This window comes from Curcuma longa, chromosome 1 (genome assembly GCF_044706935.1).
Source record: "Curcuma longa cultivar G26 ecotype Majalengka, Jawa Barat chromosome 1, ITB_CL_G26_1.1, whole genome shotgun sequence".
In the NCBI taxonomy this organism is placed as follows: domain Eukaryota; kingdom Viridiplantae; phylum Streptophyta; class Magnoliopsida; order Zingiberales; family Zingiberaceae; genus Curcuma; species Curcuma longa.
Window position 1 is genome coordinate 9,252,156 of NC_133861.1, and position 20,788 is coordinate 9,272,943.

At 34.7% G+C, this 20,788-nt stretch overlaps 1 protein-coding gene and 1 pseudogene across 1 annotated transcript; both read right to left on the reverse strand.

Moving 5' to 3' along the window:
* Nucleotides 1-6,850: 6,850 nt before the first annotated feature.
* LOC141842975 (WUSCHEL-related homeobox 11-like) lies at nucleotides 6,851-8,635 on the reverse strand. The gene is made up of 3 exons (XM_074730986.1): nucleotides 7,888-8,635; nucleotides 7,258-7,433; nucleotides 6,851-7,167 (listed from the first exon to the last, which is right to left on the reverse strand). Exons 1-3 carry the CDS (start codon nucleotides 8,474-8,476, stop codon nucleotides 7,150-7,152), a joined length of 783 nt encoding a protein of 260 aa, XP_074587087.1. The 5' UTR covers nucleotides 8,477-8,635; the 3' UTR covers nucleotides 6,851-7,149.
* A 9,697-nt stretch (nucleotides 8,636-18,332) lies between these two features.
* Nucleotides 18,333-20,655, reverse strand: LOC141823772 (ribosomal RNA small subunit methyltransferase NEP1-like; annotated as a pseudogene).
* Between the last annotated feature and the right edge of the window lie 133 nt (nucleotides 20,656-20,788).

Below are 20,788 nucleotides of genomic sequence, written 5' to 3' on the forward strand. Positions count from 1 at the left end.
GCCGACACAATTATTATGAGATCCTAAAAACTCCCCTTAGCAAATGGACATGTGTATATATTTCTCATTTCAATTTACTTTTAATGTTTGTTATTTTAAAAAAAATAGTATGTTGGCTATTTTTATATTTGAAACATTTATTGGTTATATCTGTGGCATTTAACTCGTCCAAGCACACCGCAAAGTCCACAGTCAGAAGACATTCTTTATCACTCGCATAATTTTAATACCTTTCTCCATCATCCTCCCCAACTATTATGGACAGTCCGTTTCTTGAATTCAGAAATATTGTATTGGTTCAGCAAGTGAACAAATTTAATTATATTCGTCCATGAATAGATGATAGGGAAAAAAGGCAGAAAATTAGGTCAAGTTAATGATTTGGATAAGAGGGGATTTGATTGCCTTTTCATCTGTTCTAATCCATTGTTCTTCGTTTTGTTCTACATTTCAGTTCTGTTTTACTTCATAAACTCAATGCTCCATTTCTACCCTTCTTGCTGCTCTGGAGTTGGTGCTATCTGTAGATTCATAATTAATTAGCTGAATAATTTTACAGTAAAATAATACAAAAATAACACAGGAACTGACACTCGAAACAAGAAGGTAGAGTACGTACTAGCATCCAAATAAAAGAAGTGATTGAGTGTTAATTTCTTTGAACCTTTATAAGTGGAGTTTTGCTAGACATGGGGGCAAAAGGAATCAACCATTGCCTTGATTTGCCCCAAACTCCACGACCAAGACAAGCCTTAGTCCTTATCAATATTTTTCCCCCGGCCAAATCTCTTTTGCAAGTCCCTATTTGATCACTTGATTCAAGATTGGCTTAGTGGTTAGCTAACAAACTGCCCTTGTCCTTCTCTTCCAAATTTTCATTTCCAAGAGTCATTGATAGCTAAACTTCAACACCTCTACTAGAATCGACAAAGTTAGCTAGCGGCTTAAGTTTGACATTAAGCATGCATGGCCAGGGTGTGATAATTTAGTCCCAACATGGTCATTTAATTGAAGATGTTAAAGGAGGAAAGTGGCATCTCTAGATACCTACGACTTGATGCATCATGAATCCAAATCCAAATTGTCCTCCTAATTACTTGAACCTTAATGAACCCAATTGCTCTGATAGTGTTGTGGAGAGTAGATCATGACAAATGCTGCTATGCAATCAACATCTGCCTGCATGCATGCACTATTTATTTAAGACAATGAACTCACGGTAACACCACGGGGCACTGTGGCATTGTCAAAGGCAGAGGGAGCATAGGAATTGGGACCATCAGTGTGCATCAAATGCGGAACAGGCGACAATATTAATTTGAACAAAACTGGTGCATCTGATTTGCCTTCATAAGCTTGTCCTTCTGAAATCAAGGGGACAGATTTAAAGGCTATACATCTAAATGTACACACCCTCACAACTCTTCAATCATCCCTTTAAGTCATGCAACTGTGGGGTTAATTTGCTCCACTGTTTCTGTCCTTAAATGTTGTGTCAGCTTCAGCATGGATTGACTTAAATATGCAGTAAGGAGTCCTGCACAAGCTTCTGTAGCATTCCCAGCACCAGGAAGGGTAGATTGTCATGTATTTGACTATCGTATTGATAGCAGACGTATTTATGGATTCACACTGGAAAAGGAAAGATAAATGAGCTCCTTTATCACATAATTAAAAAAAATCTCTTTTCCTGATGTGTGAATAAATGAATTTTGTTTTATGGCTTAGTTTTTAAGTAGCATTGGATTGGTCATTAGGACCTATGGCTCCATTGCTGAAGGTTGGAGTTAGTTACGTACGTTCTTTTTATGAATTTTATCCACTGAGTTTTTGTGCATTAGATATCTGCATAGTCTATATCTCTGAAATTGTCATGAATTTGCCGAGACTGTTCCAGTCTAATCCCAGGTCTGCCATGCCCAAGTTGATCTTACCGATCAGATGTTGTCGTTACGTTCCTTCTAGCAGCAAATAGTCCAGAATAATCATTGAATAAAATGGTCTCTCCACAGGTCTATAGAGACGCCGGTGCCGACTTCTTTTCTAATAGATATCATGAAGATGGCCAACACTACTTGCGTTAGGTCTTTTCATAAATAGGATCATTGTTGCTTGATCTGAGAGATATGCTTGTGGCTTGGGATTTTCTGGACTAGGAGTTCGGGCCAAGCAAGGGCTGTTGCTGCTTCACTGTGCTGCAGTAGAACACCACTATCATGCATCAGTTGAGACTGGTTATGCTTTTGTAAGTTTATGATGAACAAATCCCCGAGTGAAGTAGGGTTGGTGCAAATGGTCCATGCTACTGAGCAAGGTCCTTTCAACTGCTACTGTGATACCTAAAACAATAGGAAGGTTCTTCGAATTTTATCAATCTCTCTGATCATTCATGCAAGAAGCAGATAGACAGTCTCAGGATAAATCACTTCGTGAATCAAAGCACTGTAAATGAGAGTTAGCCTTCCTCCAGTGCTTAGGTATCTTTGTTTCCATGGGTCCAATTGAGATGCAACTTTTGCTATATCATCGTTCTCCAATATGCTTTTTTTGGCCTAATAACTTCCTCCTGCTTGAAAAGTACAACAAGAGGTTCTCTGAGTTTTATGAAACACCCAAAAGGTTCTTATAGTAGGCTGTGAATATTTTTCATTAAACCATTTTAATTTGGTCTGTAATAATTTGATTTGTGATCACTGCTACCAGTGTAAGCCTTGATTATGAATCATCGTATCGAGCTTTAATTTCACTGGGAAATTTCAGATATGGTGTTGAAGCTCTCTTTGGTAGGATAAAGTTGTTGGTGCAATCGGTGTCGGGTCAAAGTTGACCAAGTTCGAGAAGACTCAAATTGAGTTTAGATATTTGATCAATATATTAGTTGGTTGAGTAAAAATCAAGTAAATCATGCAAGGTTGACCGAAGACTTGACAAGAAGTAAAAAAGTCAAACAGGAATTAACTAAAGAAAAGTTCAACTGGGTCATGATTGACTGGACACTTGGTGATCGGAAGTCTAACGGCGAATTGGCAAGAGGAAAATCCAACTGGATCATGATTGATTAGACACTTGGTAATCGAAAATCCAATAGAAAGTTACCAAGAGTAAAACCTTAATGGGTCATAGTTGACCTGACACTTGGTGATCGGAAGACCAATAGGAAGTTGACATGAGAAGAAAATTCTAAAGGAATCATGGAGGACAAAACATTTGACAATGAGGAAAGTCCAATAGAGAGGTGACAAGGCGTGAAGTCCAAGTGGATTATAAAAGATTAGACACTTGGCACATGGATGAAGTCATGATAAGTCAAGGATGACCGGATGCTAAACAATGACTAAGTCCCAATAAATCAAGGTTGACCGAATATTAGACAATTAATAACCTCGACAAGTGCTGAGTAAAGGGGGGTCTTAATAGGTTGAGATCAACCAGATACTAAACAAGATAATAACTTAACCTTGAAAAGACTGAAACAAAGATAGCGATCGATTGATAGGGTGTATCGATCGACTAATGAACTCAAAATCTTAAAATTAGGATTTGAGATGTTTTTAGGATTTGCTACAGTAACTAAGATTTCTGCTACAATAACTAGGGTTGCTAGTTTGATGCAAGTTGCAAACCATAAAATTAATGCTATTATAGTAACTTCGAGGGTTGCTACAGTAACTTATGGATTTACTACAATGTCGGGGTTAGGGCTTTGCTACAGTAGCAATCGATTGCTTCATTCCAACAATCAATTGATGACACTATAATAATAGCTAACAAAATATTGCTAAATCAATTATTCGGTTCGACTATTGAGCTACCAATCAATTGCTAGATTCTAGCAATCGATTGCTGCACTATAGCAGCATACAGAGAGGTGTTGTAACTTATTGATATAGATTAACAATCGATTGATAGACTCAATAATCGATTGTTGGTGTTTAGCAATCGATTGCTAGAATCTACAGGTCAGATTTGTAGAGTAGCAATTGATTGAGTCATTAAGCTGCAAGTCAGAGCAACGGTTGAATTTGTAGAGCGACAATTGATTATTAGAGTTCAGCAATCGATTGCTAGATGGAAAATAAGCCCGAAAGCAACCCTATAAAAGAGGGTTTCGAGGAGAATTTGAGAAGTCAATTTTTGAGAGGTTGAGGACGAAGTGCTGTTGTATTTCCTACCACCAAAAGGTATTCCAAAGCGACAAAAGAGCAAGTAAAATCCTCATGAATTTATTTTTGAATTTTAACTAAAATATCTTATACCAATGAATTAAGATATCTTCCATCTTATAAATTTATGATTTTTTTATATATTTTTAATATGAGACTTTGATTGGATTCCCAATAGCAATTGATTGTCAGAGTTCAATAATCGATTGTTAGGTAAAAAATTAGCCCAAAAGCAACCCTATAAAAGAGGGGTTCGAGGAGAATTTGAGGCGTCGATTCTTGGAGAGGTTAGAAATGAAGTATTATTGAATTTTCCATCACCAAGAAGTATTCCAAAGTGACAACAAAGCAAGTAAAGTTAAGATCATTATGTAAACTTATTTTTATTTTTCATTTGTATTTGTATTGTTTGTATTTATTGTGAAATCATGTTACGTTGTAAGAGACTTCTCTGTCTTTGAAACGTATCCGAGAAGGAGAAGAATAGTGGAATAGTTGTTAAGACTAGACCTTAGATATAACAGTCTTGGAAGACGATGAATCAAGTAAACAAAAAATGTTAACATTTTACATTGGGCGTTGAGTTTGTTTTAAATTTTTCATGTGCAATCTATCGATGTGATCAAAATTAAATTATTCCTTCGTTTCTAGTTCACATGGATCCTAACAAAAGTCTCCTATCGTTGATGCTAGTGGTAGGATAAAGTCTCATGTTGTTGGCTGCCACTTCCGTTGGATACAATGTTCTAGAGTGTTATTGTCCCACTGAATGAGCGAGGACTCGATCCCCATTGGCTTGTCATGAGCCTCGAGCATGCATTCAGGAGTTCTATTTCTCTGATTTGAAGGCATAAAGGCCCAGTAAGGAGATGAAACTGTAAGATGCTAATTAATCTATTGCAAAAGCCTCATTGGAAGTTTTTAAGTAGAATATTAGGCTCATCGAGATTAAATTTGCTTGCAGGTAAGTGTCTAAGAGCATTCAAACATGATGAAGAAGACCAAGTGATGACATTTATCTTATTTTTTACTTTCTTCATACACAAATTTCAGAGGAATTGTTGCGTTAGGTTCTGATCGAATTAGAGAACTTGAATAAAAAGTTATATGGAGAATCACTTTATATATATTCAAGGTAATTGAAGCGTCAGAGGGGAAGATGAAATGTCAAACAACTCTATCACACTGTGCAACCATCATTCAATGTCATTATTTTGGAAGGATGAAGAATCGCGAAATGGGCAACGATTTTTTAAATTTTGTGACAATATTTGACATTTTCCTGAGTTATTGAAATAACATTATTATTCAATATGAATAGTTTAAGGATTATGCTTCACTTTGGGTTATGTTAATTTAGGGTAAAAATTAAAAGGGTATTATTTTTATTAAAATCATCAAAAGACGTTTCTTTTTTATTTTTTATCAAAATAATATTCCATCCTAACTCAACTCATTTTAATTTTCAAAAATATTTTTTTAATGCTATCGCGATAAGTTGATATACAATTATAGCGATTATGACATTATAACTACTACACAATTATAGTATGTATGATCCTACAATTACTACAACATAATATTGACTTATGTTGATTAAAGATGAAATATTTAAGATTCATAGTTGCTAGAATAGAATATTCATCATTGTTGATCAAAAATAAAATATTCATATTGTAACAGTTATAAATTGTAATTACTATAATATAATTTTACAATAATTATGAATCCATAGATGTTACAACAGTGGTGAAAAATGATATTTAAAAAAATAAAAATAAGGTAAAACGAGATGAAATACTATTTTGATGATAAATAAAAAAAGTATGCTCTTTCTACGATTCCATTAAAAAAGAGACAGAGTTTTATACAATTTAATTGAACAAAGAAAGGAAAACGATGAAAATCAATGAAAGGGAGAAAGGAGAAAGGTCTTAAATGAGGAGGTTAGGGAAATCAAAGAACGTTGATCGAAAGAAAAAAAAAAATCTTTTGTTATTTCACAAAGACAATTAGCACTTTTAGTGATGTGTATAATGTTGTATGGAAGTCATGGCATATCATTCCTTTTGTGATAGCTTGGTTCTCATCGCTAAATGTTAAAGTAGATTTATGATAAAGCTAGTATTCCTCTAAATCATGACAAATTGTAAAAGACATTTTTATACAGTGAAAATTTTATTACCAATATAATATTTTAGTTGAAAATTGATTCTCTCAAGTAATTGGGTTAATCAGATTACTTTAATATATTTTGACAACCTAGATTTCTGAGTTGTTTTTTACTATATGCATCAAGTGTGCAGGTATTTGTAACACCACTGTGCCCACTGAACTGCAAATACTGTCTGAGGGGCCAAAAGAGACTCTGCCAATTAACTGTATCTATTTTCTTGCATCTTCCTATTCCAAAATTAAAATAGTGAACATTAATCTCAGCAGTCTGCGAAAATTGATAAAGGTTCTCTCAAATGGGCCTGCAAATTAAATATGGGTTGTGTTCGTCCATAGAAAAACAAAACTTAATAAGACTTTTGTCATTTTGCTGTATAAATACTGAACCAACATTGCATTGAAATTAAGAATAGAAGTTTCTAAAGTATCAGAATTAGTATATCTAATGTAACAGAACTTCGCTATAAACTTAATTATTCTGGTCTTATCAGTCAAAAATTAAAATTCATTGATTATGACAACACCCACTTAATTATAAGAACATCAGTGCAGGATTACAACATAGAATATCTAATTTGAACATGAAATGACTGCATTCAGCTAGGCCTACTCAAACTCTGAAATTAAGTTTGTTTAATTTGCTGGTACGGCCCTGCAAATATTTAAAAAGCTTCAACCCATATGATAAACATAATGCAGATATATATTCTATATAATCTTCAAGTCTCTGCTTTCAAGTAGTGCAAGTAGTGAACATGCTAGCTATTTGCTCTCTTGTTGGCACATCTTTAACTGATGCAGCTTGTAGTAATTAAGTAGATGAACAAACCTGCATAAAGGATAAACATAGTCTCAGAGTGAAGCCAATTAAGCTTGATCATCTTAATGTAATTGTAAAGATCTAGAAGAGAAATCCGACCAGGAAGTAACTTTCACCCATCTCCAAGCTCTGCATTACGAAACCATACTCATCGACTGGAACAACTTCTCCAGAGGAATGGACAAGCATCACATTATAACCAAACATGGATCTCATGTTGAACGACCCCCTCGGCACCTCTGAGAGGATTCCATTAATGAACACTGTGATTGTTCCTACAGCAGTTGATGGCGTTAATTGATAGTATTTGTACTAATGTGTTGGAGTGGTATAAAATTCAGTAGTCGCAAATGAAATAACGTGTTTCAAAGAAAAAAAATAGTAAGCAAATTAATGTGACAAATTTAGTAGAGTTTTACTTAGTTAACCCCAATACTGAAAGAATAAAGTGAAGGAGCTCAAGATGTGTATTTTTTTTTAAATCTAACTCATGTTTTCGAGTAATTAATTATGAAATTAAAAGCAATATTAAAGCTTTGATCTGAATTAATCTTAAGAAGGAGCTATAGGAAAGCTTGCATTCAGTATCACGTCGAATGAATTAATAGGGAAACTTCCAAGCATGTTATTCTTTCAAAATAAAGAATGTAGATGAGAAAATCAACCAAATATGCATCAAATAAATATACGTATCGCGATTCATCTGATGCATCAGTAGTGAATACTGACCGGAAGGTTGATATTGCAACTGAGGTGCCGTGTGAGAAGAGAACTCAAAAGGATTCATATCCTGGTCTCTCCTCTGAGGGAATCCCATGTGGCTAGAGATCGAGAAAAGATCATCTCCTCTTTCATCGCCCACATAGCAATACGAAGAAGATGATGACGACGACGGCAAAGAAGAAGAAGAAGAAGAAGAAGAAGAAGGTGCATAAGGAAAGAAGCCACTGGAAAGGGACGCAAAGGTATCATTGGCCGACGACGCGCTGGAGACCGAGGAGGAGGAGGAGAGCACAAGCTGATCCTGCGAGCTCCCAACCGCCGCAGCGATGCCGGCCTGCAGCTGCCGCTGTCGGCGGCGAGACCGCGACCGCCTGTTCTGGAACCAGTAGAAGACGTTGGCGTCGCCCACGGCGCCGAACTTCTCCAGAAGGCGGCGGATCCTGGCCGTCTCCTCCTTAGGCGGGTTGACCATGCCGCTGTTGAAAATGGACTCCAGTATCAGGATCTGCTCGGGCTTCGGTGTCCACCGGGAGCGGACGGCCGGTTCCGCGGCCTCCGGGTCATCCTTCTTGCCATCTGGGGTCCGGCCATCCATGGCTATACCTATCAACTAGGGGAGAGACCAGGCAGCAGAAGGTGCATGTGGCAGGAGGAAGTGCAAGTGAAATCACCGGGGATAAATAAGGCTCTGCACAGTAACTGATTAGGCCGATGAGAGTGAGTACCCCAGCCAAAACCAAAAGCATACTACCCAAAAAGGCTTGTCTCCTCCCCCGGTCATGGTGGGGGGTTTCATGTTCATGTTCAATTAAGTGAAAGCAGCTAAGCGTACGTTAAGTAAATAAAAGGGTCATGTGCTGTTTCATTTATGAGAGGCAGAGATATACAGATGGAAAAGGGGAAGAAGCATCCGAGCCGATGGTCAAAGAAAAGTACAAATAGCTAATTGTGCATATTATAGGATATTAGGGCTGACGTAGATGGCGGAAAGGAAGCTAAAATCCAAAGCCTGGACACATGGAGACGGAGGAGGAGGAGGGCGAAGAGGGTTGGTGGCCAGGTCGGTCTGATCTGCCTTCTTTCTCACAGTGATCACATGCATGCACCAGCCGACATCGCGGAGACTGCGGAGCTAACTCGCTCTTTCTTCTCTCCTCTCCTCTTCTCTTCTCTTCTCTTCTCTTCTCTCCTCTTCTCTTCTCTTCTTTTGTCTTTTGATTTCAGTTCAATCCCATTTTAGATACGATCAGCAAGTGTACAGCTGCAGCCATGCATTCTCGCGCCGAGAATTAATATAGTCATTAATTAAATTAAAATGGGAAAGGATATACAAAGTCGTGATTAGTAGAAGCATGTTGGCAATTACGTGCAGGAAAATTCCACTGAGACGAGAAAACTTCATCAGACCTAGCTGGCTATCATTTAATTTTATCGCAATAATTTTACTAGAGTTTGATTAGTTTTTGTAATCCCTGGTTTTCTTTAAATAAAACACTACTGTGCAGATAGGAAATTCTGTACTTTTTTATATATACCTTTGTTCGGTTGACGAGTGACCGCGTAGCTCTGGGCTCACGAGATAAAAAAATTATATTTTAAAAAAATATTAAAACAACAAAAATTATTTTTAAAATGGGGAAAAGAGGGAATATTAAAATATCTTAAAATTTAGGAAATAGAAAAAAAATTGAAAAACAAATAGAAATAATAAAAAAAAATAAAACTATAAATTTTATTTACATTTTTTTTATATTTATATGCCTATAACATTGCTTTTTGTTTATATATGCAATATAAATAATTTAATATAATATAAATTGAAGTGCCTTCCTTTGAAGGATGAAATCAACTTAATTCTATTTACTTTGCTTATTATATATGAGGGTGATCAAGGAAAGCCTTAGTGTAAAAATAAAATTGTTATTAATTATATGACTTGGTGGGTCATAGGTTATGAGTTAAAGTCGTGAAAATAACCTCTTACAAAGTATGGTAAAATTATATACAACATATAGATCATTCCTTGGAGACCTCCATTGATGAAAATTTCGTACATCATACTATCCTTTATCATATATAAGAGTGAGAGGCAGAGGTGGATCAAAGATGGTTTGATTTTGTTGTATCATTTGAATCTATTTTATTAGACTTTTAAGTCTGAAATGCTACTCTACATCCAATCAAATTTTGAGACATGCACATCCAATCAAAGTTTTGAGACGTGCACATATCTCTAAGGGATGCTTCTTTAACCAACTTCTCTCGCCATCCAAGATCCTATTATTGTAGACTAAGGATTGTTTAAGGCAATAAGAGTCATGGCGACAAAGATAGGGTTTGTAGATGCAATCTTCCCCACCATTCTAATATATTTAAGTCTTCATATATAATTTTTTAAACTATTAAATATTTTGGGTAAAAATTTACCTCAATTTTAAAGATCAACATCTAAGATTCCACTTGATTAGCTCAAATGAGAGTACTAGCATAACTAAAGTTCGAACAAAATGTGGCCATTATATTTTAACCTCCTATATTGTGAATTTTGTATTTTTATATTTTTATTTGTTTATAATATTATACAAATTTTTACATAGTTTTAGGATTTAAAATCATAGCTATATATAGCTACATACACCTAATTAGTAAATTTGTTTTTTTAATATCTTTTATAACTTTATTAAAACAGTTTATTATATTTATAATTTTAGTGCATAAAAGATGAAGCAGTGTAAATTCCACTTACATGCTACATCATAGAATATTTTCTTATATTTAATGTATATTTATCTATAACTTTTTGAAATATAAGTCTTAATTAGAGAACCATGAATAAATAAATCTAATTTATTCTTAATTATTCATAGTTTGTTTTGTATTTGTATACATAGATTCAATATATATATATATATATATATATATATATATATATATATATATATATATATATATATATATAGCATTAATTTTTTATTTTAAGTTAATCAAATTTTTTATGTATGTGATACAAATGAGCCACAAGAAATAGTGGGACTAATTAGTATAAAAATTTAAAATATTATTTGTTTGATTAATTATCGTCTATCCAAAGTGAAATATATTACTACTACTGCTATTCCTCCAAACTTTTCATTCAAGTTAAGTAATGAAAATAATTACTCGGGATTCATATTAAATTTTGTAAAACATTTTTTCACTTCCTCATTTGAAAATATAAAATTTATAAGCTCGTCACCAACAAAGGATCGATCGATAATGTTGCTTGAGTAACTATTCTATTGTTATGTGATTTTATATGATGATGAGCAATTAAGACAATCATTTTCATAAAAAGATTTACAGATTTATTAGTATTATTATTATTTTTTGCAACCCTTGTACTTGATCATTTCTTTAACCTCTGTATATATGATATTCAAATGATCTCAAACCTAGCTTTTAGGTTAAAATTAAATTGCGTCTCTAACTTCAATTCTTGCCACCACCTCTAGCTTTGACATGATAATGGAGGAAGATTGGTGTTAACTATGCATCGGTAGCCGCCTTCGAACCTTGCCCTTGTTCCAACTTGAGTATGCAACTCTGATAATGGACGACTGACATGGTCCAAGCTTTAGAGGACCGGCCGGTAACCTTGCCAGCACTAGACGACTACACTAGGTCAAATCACTTGTGGTCCAACCCATTTGTTGCTGCTGGGTTAATAATACGATATTTACTCTTTTTTTTTGGTAATCAAAATATTTAATTTTTAATGATCTGATTAATTTTGAAAGGTGATCGATTTGATCCTATAGAAATTTTTCATGATTACTAGAGTAAATTAGAAAATACAAATAAATTTTGATGACTCAACATGATAAATTTTTTAAATTTCTCATATATAACATACCCTAAACTCTCATGCATGGTTTAAGAAATTTATCTCAGCTCTTGCCATTACACAATAACTCAGGACAAAACCAATCTATACCAGGACAAGCATGCGAGTGATATCCCTTACACCTTGGGAAGGTAAGCAATCGTCTGCTACTTCTCCCATCTATAGATGACAAAATTAATGATGCCACTCCCTATACTGTAAAATCTGCATGTCCTTGGATGAGGGAGAGTATTCGGTTAAACCAACTAATTATTGTTTAAACCAATCGAATCAATCAAATTTTATTATTAAAATCAAACAAACAGAATCCATATGAAATCGATCGATTAATTCAATTTATAATCAAATTAATATATATATAGATAGAGAGATAGAGGGAGAGCATATATAGAAGTTGATGCATCTCTTTTCTGGCTAAAAGGACTAAACAGTAACACAAAAAATCCAAACAAAGCGGTAGCGTTCAGAATAGTGGATCGAATAGTGGATCTACAGAAAAATGTTCGTCTTTTATTAGCTTCGACCCGACACATAATTTAGTCCCAATTCCGCAGTGAATTAAGGAGTGACATTTCGTCTTTCACCATGTATATAAAATTAAGAATATAATTAAATCCATGTGAATTTGTAACCGAACAATTTAACCTTGTTTGGTTCCCGATCTCTGCCATGGGTAGAAAATATATACATATATATCCACTGGAAACTACTGTATAGTCCAAATCGTTTGTCAGCACATACATTTATGTGTGCGTAATGATAAAATAATAATGATCTTCATATATTCTCAGCTCAGCTCTCAAGATCAGTTCAGCTCGCATTATAAAACTCGATATGTATTCACCGATCGCAGAACCAATTAGACGGTGGCAGGGTGGAAGCTAGAGGACAAACCGCCGATGGAAATGGGAACTGATCCTGATTCCTGAACCTCCCTCCCACCTACAGTTTCTCTGCATGCACTTCTGAAAGCGTGCACAAGGCAGGCAGTGGAGTCTGCCTAACCCTTGCTTTAGCCTTTAGCGCCCTTAAGAAAATGCACAATTATCTTCTTTTGTCTACCCTAAAGTGATGATTTAAGCCGGCCAATCATGGCCTCTGCTTGCATGAATCGAATATTTGTTCTTGGTGGATCACAAAGTCAAGACTGTGGGCTTGCATATCCATTATATTCACCTCATGTTGTTTCTGTCATTCCACGAATTTTATCATTGCTTGTCTGCTTCTTACGCAAAAGGTCCCTTCCTGATTACTCTGCGCATGGACCCTCCATGTGCTGTCCATTTGACATTTACCTCACATTTAATTAGTGTTCGATCGATGGATTGAACTTCCATGGTTCTTGATGCTTTTGCATGCCGAAAAGATAATTTAAATTTTCTTTAATCTACTCTGACTCATCTTGATGTTAAAAATAAGAGCAACATAATTAATACTACCTCAAAGCCACTTTATCTGAAAGTAATATTCCTTGTCACATATTTGCAGGCAATTAATTTTTGTGTGTGCACTTACATGACATGATTATAACCGTAAGCGAGGTTTTTGGCTGGCTGTCGGATGCTGCGGCTAATCCTTTAATTGTGCCACTGAAATCATGACTTGTTAACTTTAAAGCTCAGTCAAGTGCAGTTTTGATCAAAGTGGTTGATATATATATTGGGAGGAAGTACATATATACATAAATGTCGTAACTCGTAAATGATTAACAAGTGCCATACTGTGCTTGGCTTTTCTTTCTGTTCACATGTATACACCAAGATACAGGGAGCATCGATCTATTTATTTCTTTTTTAAGAAAAAAAATGCATATAAAAAACATTGGGAAGGCAATGTTCTAGAGAAAGGTAGTTTGGTCTGTGTATCAGCGAGTGCACAAATGTTTAATGTATATTTTTGCAAAAACATGTCTCTTTGTGTTGTTGTTGCTGCTGCCGAATCTGGTTACCTCTTTGTCATACCACTATTTCTATAGGCCCCTTATCACAAGTGCATCTAAATTAATTAATAGGTGGGCCTAATTAAAAAAAGTATGGATTTGTAATATCTATCATAAAATATTATTTCGATCTGGAAGAAAGAAATTATTAAGAAAATTCATAAACAAGTGTATATATATATCCATTTTAATTCAATACGTGTGACTTTAATTAAGTGAAATATTGTTGTAATTACAAGTGAAACTATGAAGAACTTGAATGCAATATAAGTGGCATGTTGTTGTAAGTATGAGTGAAACTAAACAGCATGACTATTAATTATAAGACGAAACACTTTGCGTTAGCCACACAAATTTGACCTGACAATTATGAAAAAGTGGAGGTAGAAATCATCTTGTTTGTAAAAACTGAATTAACCTTTGGCTTTTGAGCCATCTTCTTTGCCTCGAGTATATTGGTTTCTTTTCAATGTTATGCAAGGCCATAGTGCAAACAGAGCAACACAAAAAGCCATGATTTCTAGCGAATGTGGGGCATGAAGATTCAACGTAAATTAATTATATGCAATGCAACTGGATCGCTTTTCCCGTGTCCGTCCACAATAAGACCAATCCCTGCTTATTTGTCTCGATCAAGCTACTCCTTTGGATGTTGTACCCATTTTTTCCCACCATAGAACATGGAAGCATGCACTCTTCTTCCAAAACAGCTGGTGTCCAAGGATCTATGCCTGCCTGGAAGAATGTAAACTCCACACCCTCAATTTTTGACTGACATGACCCCGCCAGTCATGGAAGGTTGGAGAACAACATAACATACCACCATAACTGCACTGCGCCACCTTTGCGGAATATAATCCCCACTTGCTATAGGCCTTGGAATGCATATGCTTGCACCAAACACAACTAGCTGTCCCTACAAAGTTTAAGTGGCAAATACTATATAGTTTAAGCTTCGAAGTCATGCATGCCATGCCCATTGTCTACCCACTCGAAATGCTTGATGCTTGATGTCCATGGTCTGCATAAGGAAAAGGCAATTATTAAAGGACATTAATTCAGCATGCTTCATTAATTTTTAAATGTGTAACAACATATAGTGATGCACAATTTTAGTTAGGCGCGTGCCTATGTAAAATGCGAGCCAACAAATTTGCCATAGCATAACATGTAATGTTGAGCAAGCACCCAACTCTCTTGTGGCTTAAGAAAATGTTCTCCTAGTCAATTTGTTGTATTAGTCACTAAATATAAATTAATTTGATTATATATATAGTGTGACTATGACATGGATATCAATAGCTGACCCATTTTGCAACCTTGCATTTGATATTAAGTGATAATAACATAGCAATGAATATAGATTACACTGCAGTGCATAAAGCTAAGTTATACCAACACAAATAAACCAGGGTTGGAATATGAAAAAGAAAAGATAAAAACCTACTATTGTTACTTTGCATGTATTGAGGGGAATACATGAAAGATAATAATGCCCAAACTCTTGAAAGCATAAACGGCAAGCTAAATATTAATTTGTAGTCTTGTGAAGTACCTTCTACTATTTCAGAATCGTATATAAAGTATTAATATTGCATGCCACTTCGAAAGAAAGATTACTTTGATTTTCAAATTGAAACTATTCATAATTGCAAGCAATTGGAAGAATGAGAACTTTTGAGCATTCCACCACTAGCGTCACCTGATGCCTCTCTATTGGGTCAATATTTGATTGTAACAAAAAATAAAAATTCTGCAATGAAAATCTGCTATAATTTTAAAATTATGTAGATAGCTAATGCCATCGCACACATATGTACCTCATTTTTGCAAGGTATTCCACTGCAGAGGCATATGCTATGTAAGATTATGACATTTAGGTCATCACAATAATTATTTGAGATGGTAGCAACACCATCGCAGATAAATATTTAAGGATGCTATAATGAAAAGAAAGTAAATTTAATAGTTTTTAATAACATAAAAAACTTATGATATATAAAAAATAAACATTAAGAATTATTTTTTTATTTTTAGTAAAGCAATCGAACAAACTCAGTTGTTATATTCCTGCTTGGTTTGGACAAAAGTTAAATGGAAACCCTTTGCCTACTCTTTCTCTGCCTGTCTTTTCCTAAGAGGAAAACACAGCCACAAGTTCTCGTTGCAATGCATTGATCACCCATCCTAATAATTCATCTGCCATGTTTCAATTAACCCCTAGGGTTACAACATATGCTAGACAGAACAAAGTTTCAAAAACTCCAAAAATGAGCTCTTAGCATATAAATAATGCTCGATTGGTTTAGCAATGACTAGTTTAATAATAGTAGTTTATAGTAGGGCTCACTAATCTGGGCAAGAGAGGTGAAAATAATCAGATTAGGTTCAAGTGATCCTCCATTTCTGTTCAAAGGCACTGCAAATCCTATTCAAACAGCATGTTGCCCACAGAGGGTATTCTTATACAACAAAATCAAAACCATACCTTTAACTAGCAGTATCAGTTTAGTAATTAGAGATCCAGTGATTACTGATATCTTCCTCTATAAATTGACGTTTGAGCAATGTAGTTAATTGATCATATATTGTGGTGTGATTCATCAATGTTCTTGAACTTGGTTAGTATTCATATATGAAATACAAAATCAAAAAATAAAACAAGGAATCATGTACATTTTTCCATTCAGGTCAGCCATTTTGTTATCATTTTTAGATTTTTCATATTGTGGCCTACTAAAACTTATGTCAGACTCATGCTACACTTGTTCTATGTTCACTCTTCCACCATTCAGTAAAAAGCATGCCACGATCTATCTTCCACCATTCAGTAAAAAGCACACGATGGCCTTTCTTCCAATTTTCAGTAAAAAGCATTGAATATGCCAATAATGAAGATATCAGCTATCAAGAATTGATAACATGTCATATGCTGGGGCCAAGCATGGCCAGAGGATTTTTTTTATAAAAAAATCATATATATGAATAATGTTTTATTATTTTTCAAGAATTATAATGTTTTTCTTTGAAGAAATACAAATCAACACGAACATGTAATTAATGCATTCTGATTGTCTAATGCCTATAGACCTTGAATAATGTTATTACTGCCTTAGTGCCTTTTATCTCTAAAATTGTGGAACATTGGGGAATCTCTAAAAAATTTGACTTGTGAATATAAGAGATGAGATTGAGAGACGAGGGATTGAGGATGAACAATTAGAGATAGAGGATTTTGATAGAGGAGAGTGGAGGAAGCGGATGATATTTTTTGTATTTCTAGAATTGGTTAATCATTTTAATGATAAAATTATCATTAAAAATCTTCACAATGCTCTTTTTATCTATTTTTTTAAAAATAAAATATTTACAGGGGTACAAAGGGCATGCCACGGGAAAATAAGATATGAGAATGAGAGATGAGGGATTGAGGATGAAGAATTAGAGAAGGAATTTGAAAGAGGAAGGTGGGGCAAGGGGAGGATATGTTTTTGTATTTTCTAGAATCCTTTAATGATAAAATTATCATAAGAAATCATCATAATGCTCTTTTTTAATCTAATTTTAAAAATATTTTATAGGGATACAAAGGAAATGTCATGGGAAAATAACGTCAGGCATAAGCTTGGGTTGCGCTCGACACATGGGTGAGGAGACTCAACTCTGCCCGAGAGCCAAGTAGAACACACACAACTCAACCCATTTAGGGTGGGCTCATGTTGAGTTGTGGGTTACTCAACCCATTTGACACCTAAAATAGCATGTAAGATGTCCTATCATGGAAAAAAAACTTGGTAGCATAAAAAATGATCTGCCTGATGCATGAAACTCTTGTCAATGCAGGATTTCAGAGAAGAGTCGGACTACATTGGATATATTGTAAGCAACTTTATCCATTGCATTTTCCACGACTTGAACCCGTGACCACAAGGTTACACAGCAGGAACTTTACCGCTGCATCAAGACTCCCTTTCAAAAAAGCTTAATAGCATAAATGAGAGAGAAATACATTCTTCAAAATTCTAATTATGAGATAAGTGTTGTGAAATCATTGTGCATAAAATTAATTGGTATGTATATACATGCAGTTCATATTGCATATAATATACTCAGTTTTAAAAACACATGAAGAAAATATGTGATCCAGGCATATCGCAGAGCATTGACCTACCTAGGCATTTCATATAAAAGAATGCTTTAAATAAGATAAGAAATTCATATAATATGTTCTTTCTTTATTTGCTGAAACTAGTTTGAAAACTAGTCTTAACATGGATTTTACCAAAATAGTGAATTAACTAGGCCAAAAAATGTTTTTATGTGTCCATGTGGTGTAAGCTAACTACCTAATGAGCATAACCATATCAACAGGTACTGCATTGCATATACCAAATTGCCACTGCATATGCATTATGCAACATGATCCCTCACACCAGACACTATGTTGCTTCTCAAAATAATGAAATATACTTGCCACCTAGAACAGTAATGAGTTCGTACCCACCCTCCTATTTATTCAACAAATATCATGCAGATATTTCAAAAAATAATGCAGCAATATCCAATAGTTTACATTATTTTGGGAAATAATTGTTGAAAAAATGTCAATATTAAATTGAGCCTCAAAAATTATTGTTGCATGTTGAATGGCATGGGACTTAAGTTTATCAATTTTCCTGACCTATAAGAGAGATCTGCTAAGTCAAGACTACAAGAATAGAGAAGATGACAATTATAAAACTTTTTGAAAAATAAAAAATGGAAAATAAGAAATCACTATTTTTTTGGAATTTATTGGTGAGTGGCGAGTAACAAGGTTCTTTATTACATCAAGAAGCGTCTCGAGCTTACCACAGCTAGGGATGTAAATAAACCAAATGTTCGTGAACAAGCTTGGTGTTCGACTTGGTAAGAGTTTGTTTATGTTCGTTCAATACACAAAAGATCAATTAAATAAACAAGCTTGAACAACTCGTTAAACTAAACAAACAAGCTTAAACACATATGTGTTCAGCTCGTTAATATTTGTGAACAACAACATTCGTGAACAACGCTCGTGAACAATATTCGTAAACAACGTTCGTGAATAATATTTGTGAACCATGTTGATCAATAAAACTTTTATCAACATGTTAAATAAAAAAGAAAATTTTAAAATGAATAAATAAATTTATATTATCAAGCTCAATAACCAATCAAATTTAAAATATAAAAGTTTCAAGCAATCAAACAAGCTTGAATTGAGAAGTTGATAACAACTAAACAAACCAAGCTTAAGCCAAGCTTAAACCAAGCTCAAGCTCATAAAAAAGAAATCAAGCCAAACTTGAACAATTATTTCAAAATCTTGGTTCATTTTAGGCTCGACTTGGCTTGACTTAATTATCTTATCAAATAAACTTGAATACCATAAAACTTGGCTCAACTTAGCTTGTTTACAACCCTACCAACAGCCGTTATGCTTAACTTTTACAACAATTGTGTTGCAACACTCAGGATGTGAGTATTTCAACGAAATTAAATGTGGCATTAATGGAAAATCTTCATACTTAAACATAAGACCATAGAAGTGCTTGAAAGCCCTTGGTATATGGACATATGGTTTAATTTTGAAAATAACACCTTTCTCTGTTTTCACATGCACAGCTTGCAGCCTACAGCCTTAACTAAGGGACTATTGAATATTGCAAGAAGTGCCTAACATCATAGTCAGTTTGTGTGTCAATTTTTACTATAGTTGCAAACTCCCAAAGCAAATATTTTAATTAGCATACGAACACAAACATTCCAATAGGTAAACATAGAAAATGAACATCTAATGGTAACCAGAACTATTCAATCAGAATGAACAGCTCATGAGGGAGTTTGAAATGGGCTTCTTGTGACAAGACAAGCTATACAATTTGACAAAAATGTTTCAAGTGCACTTCTTAATGCTAAATCAAAATGTGTCAATTTATGATATAGATGTCAATAAAGACAAGGCAATTCAGTTGTCATAAGAAGAAGATAATTCAAAACAGATCAAAAACACAACATCGGTAACAAATCAACTAACCAGGTGAATGATGCCAGGTCTATAATCTGCACGGTCGCAATCCTGCTTCTTCAGATAATTAGCATAGTCGTCTGAGTTCAGGATTTGCAAATTCTGAAGACAGAGAAAAACAGTTTATTAAACAAACATGAGCAATGAATGCTTTGCCTAATTGATCTTATAAAAAAACAATTGAAATGAAACTATTTACTTCATAAACCTTATCTGTTTTCTTAAAAGTAAAACCAAAATCGGAGGAAAAATATGAATTACTGTATGAGCAAATTCTTTTGCCTTCAACTAAACTATGAGAATTCACACAGAACATTTTATGTAGGAGCTCGAGCTCACTGACATCATCAAGGAAGTCACTGTCTAGTTCGGACCTATATAAGGTCGAAAACTTAATCACATTGCAGGAATAAATGTAAACGTCTAACAAAACCATATCTCCTGCCATTTACGACGATAACGAATGGAAGATAAAACATAACCTTTTACATCCTACCAGAACTGGGAGTGTCAAACACTATCCGTAGAGTAAAGCTAGAAGCCCTAGCTTTTCTTTCCAACTTTCTCACCTCAAGACAAGCCTTTTCGAGGACGAATATGACTCCAGACCGCTTACTTCTGTCAATCGGAGCCACGATCAGGATCCAGGGAATCAGGTCAAGGCCTCATTCCCTCTCCTCTTTTCCTCGTTCTCATCTACCTCAGTTACACTTTCAATTTCCTATTCATCCGCTTCTTGTTCTCCCCAGTCGAAGGCCTCGTTCTTCTCCACCTCAACCAGAGACGGTTCTTAGACTCTCCTTTTCTTGAGGTTTCTCCCCTTCACTCCATGCGTCGAACCATCTCTACCAGGCGGCGATCGGCGGGCAAGTGGAGAAGCGGAGACGGGGAGAGGGAGGGCATGAACATTTTTTAGTAAGAAAAAATAGATTGGAAATTCTTAAATACAATCTATTTGATTTTTTTTCAAAACAATTTGATTTTTTATGAACAAACTATTTGTTTTTTTTACAAAAATATGTATAATTTAAATTGC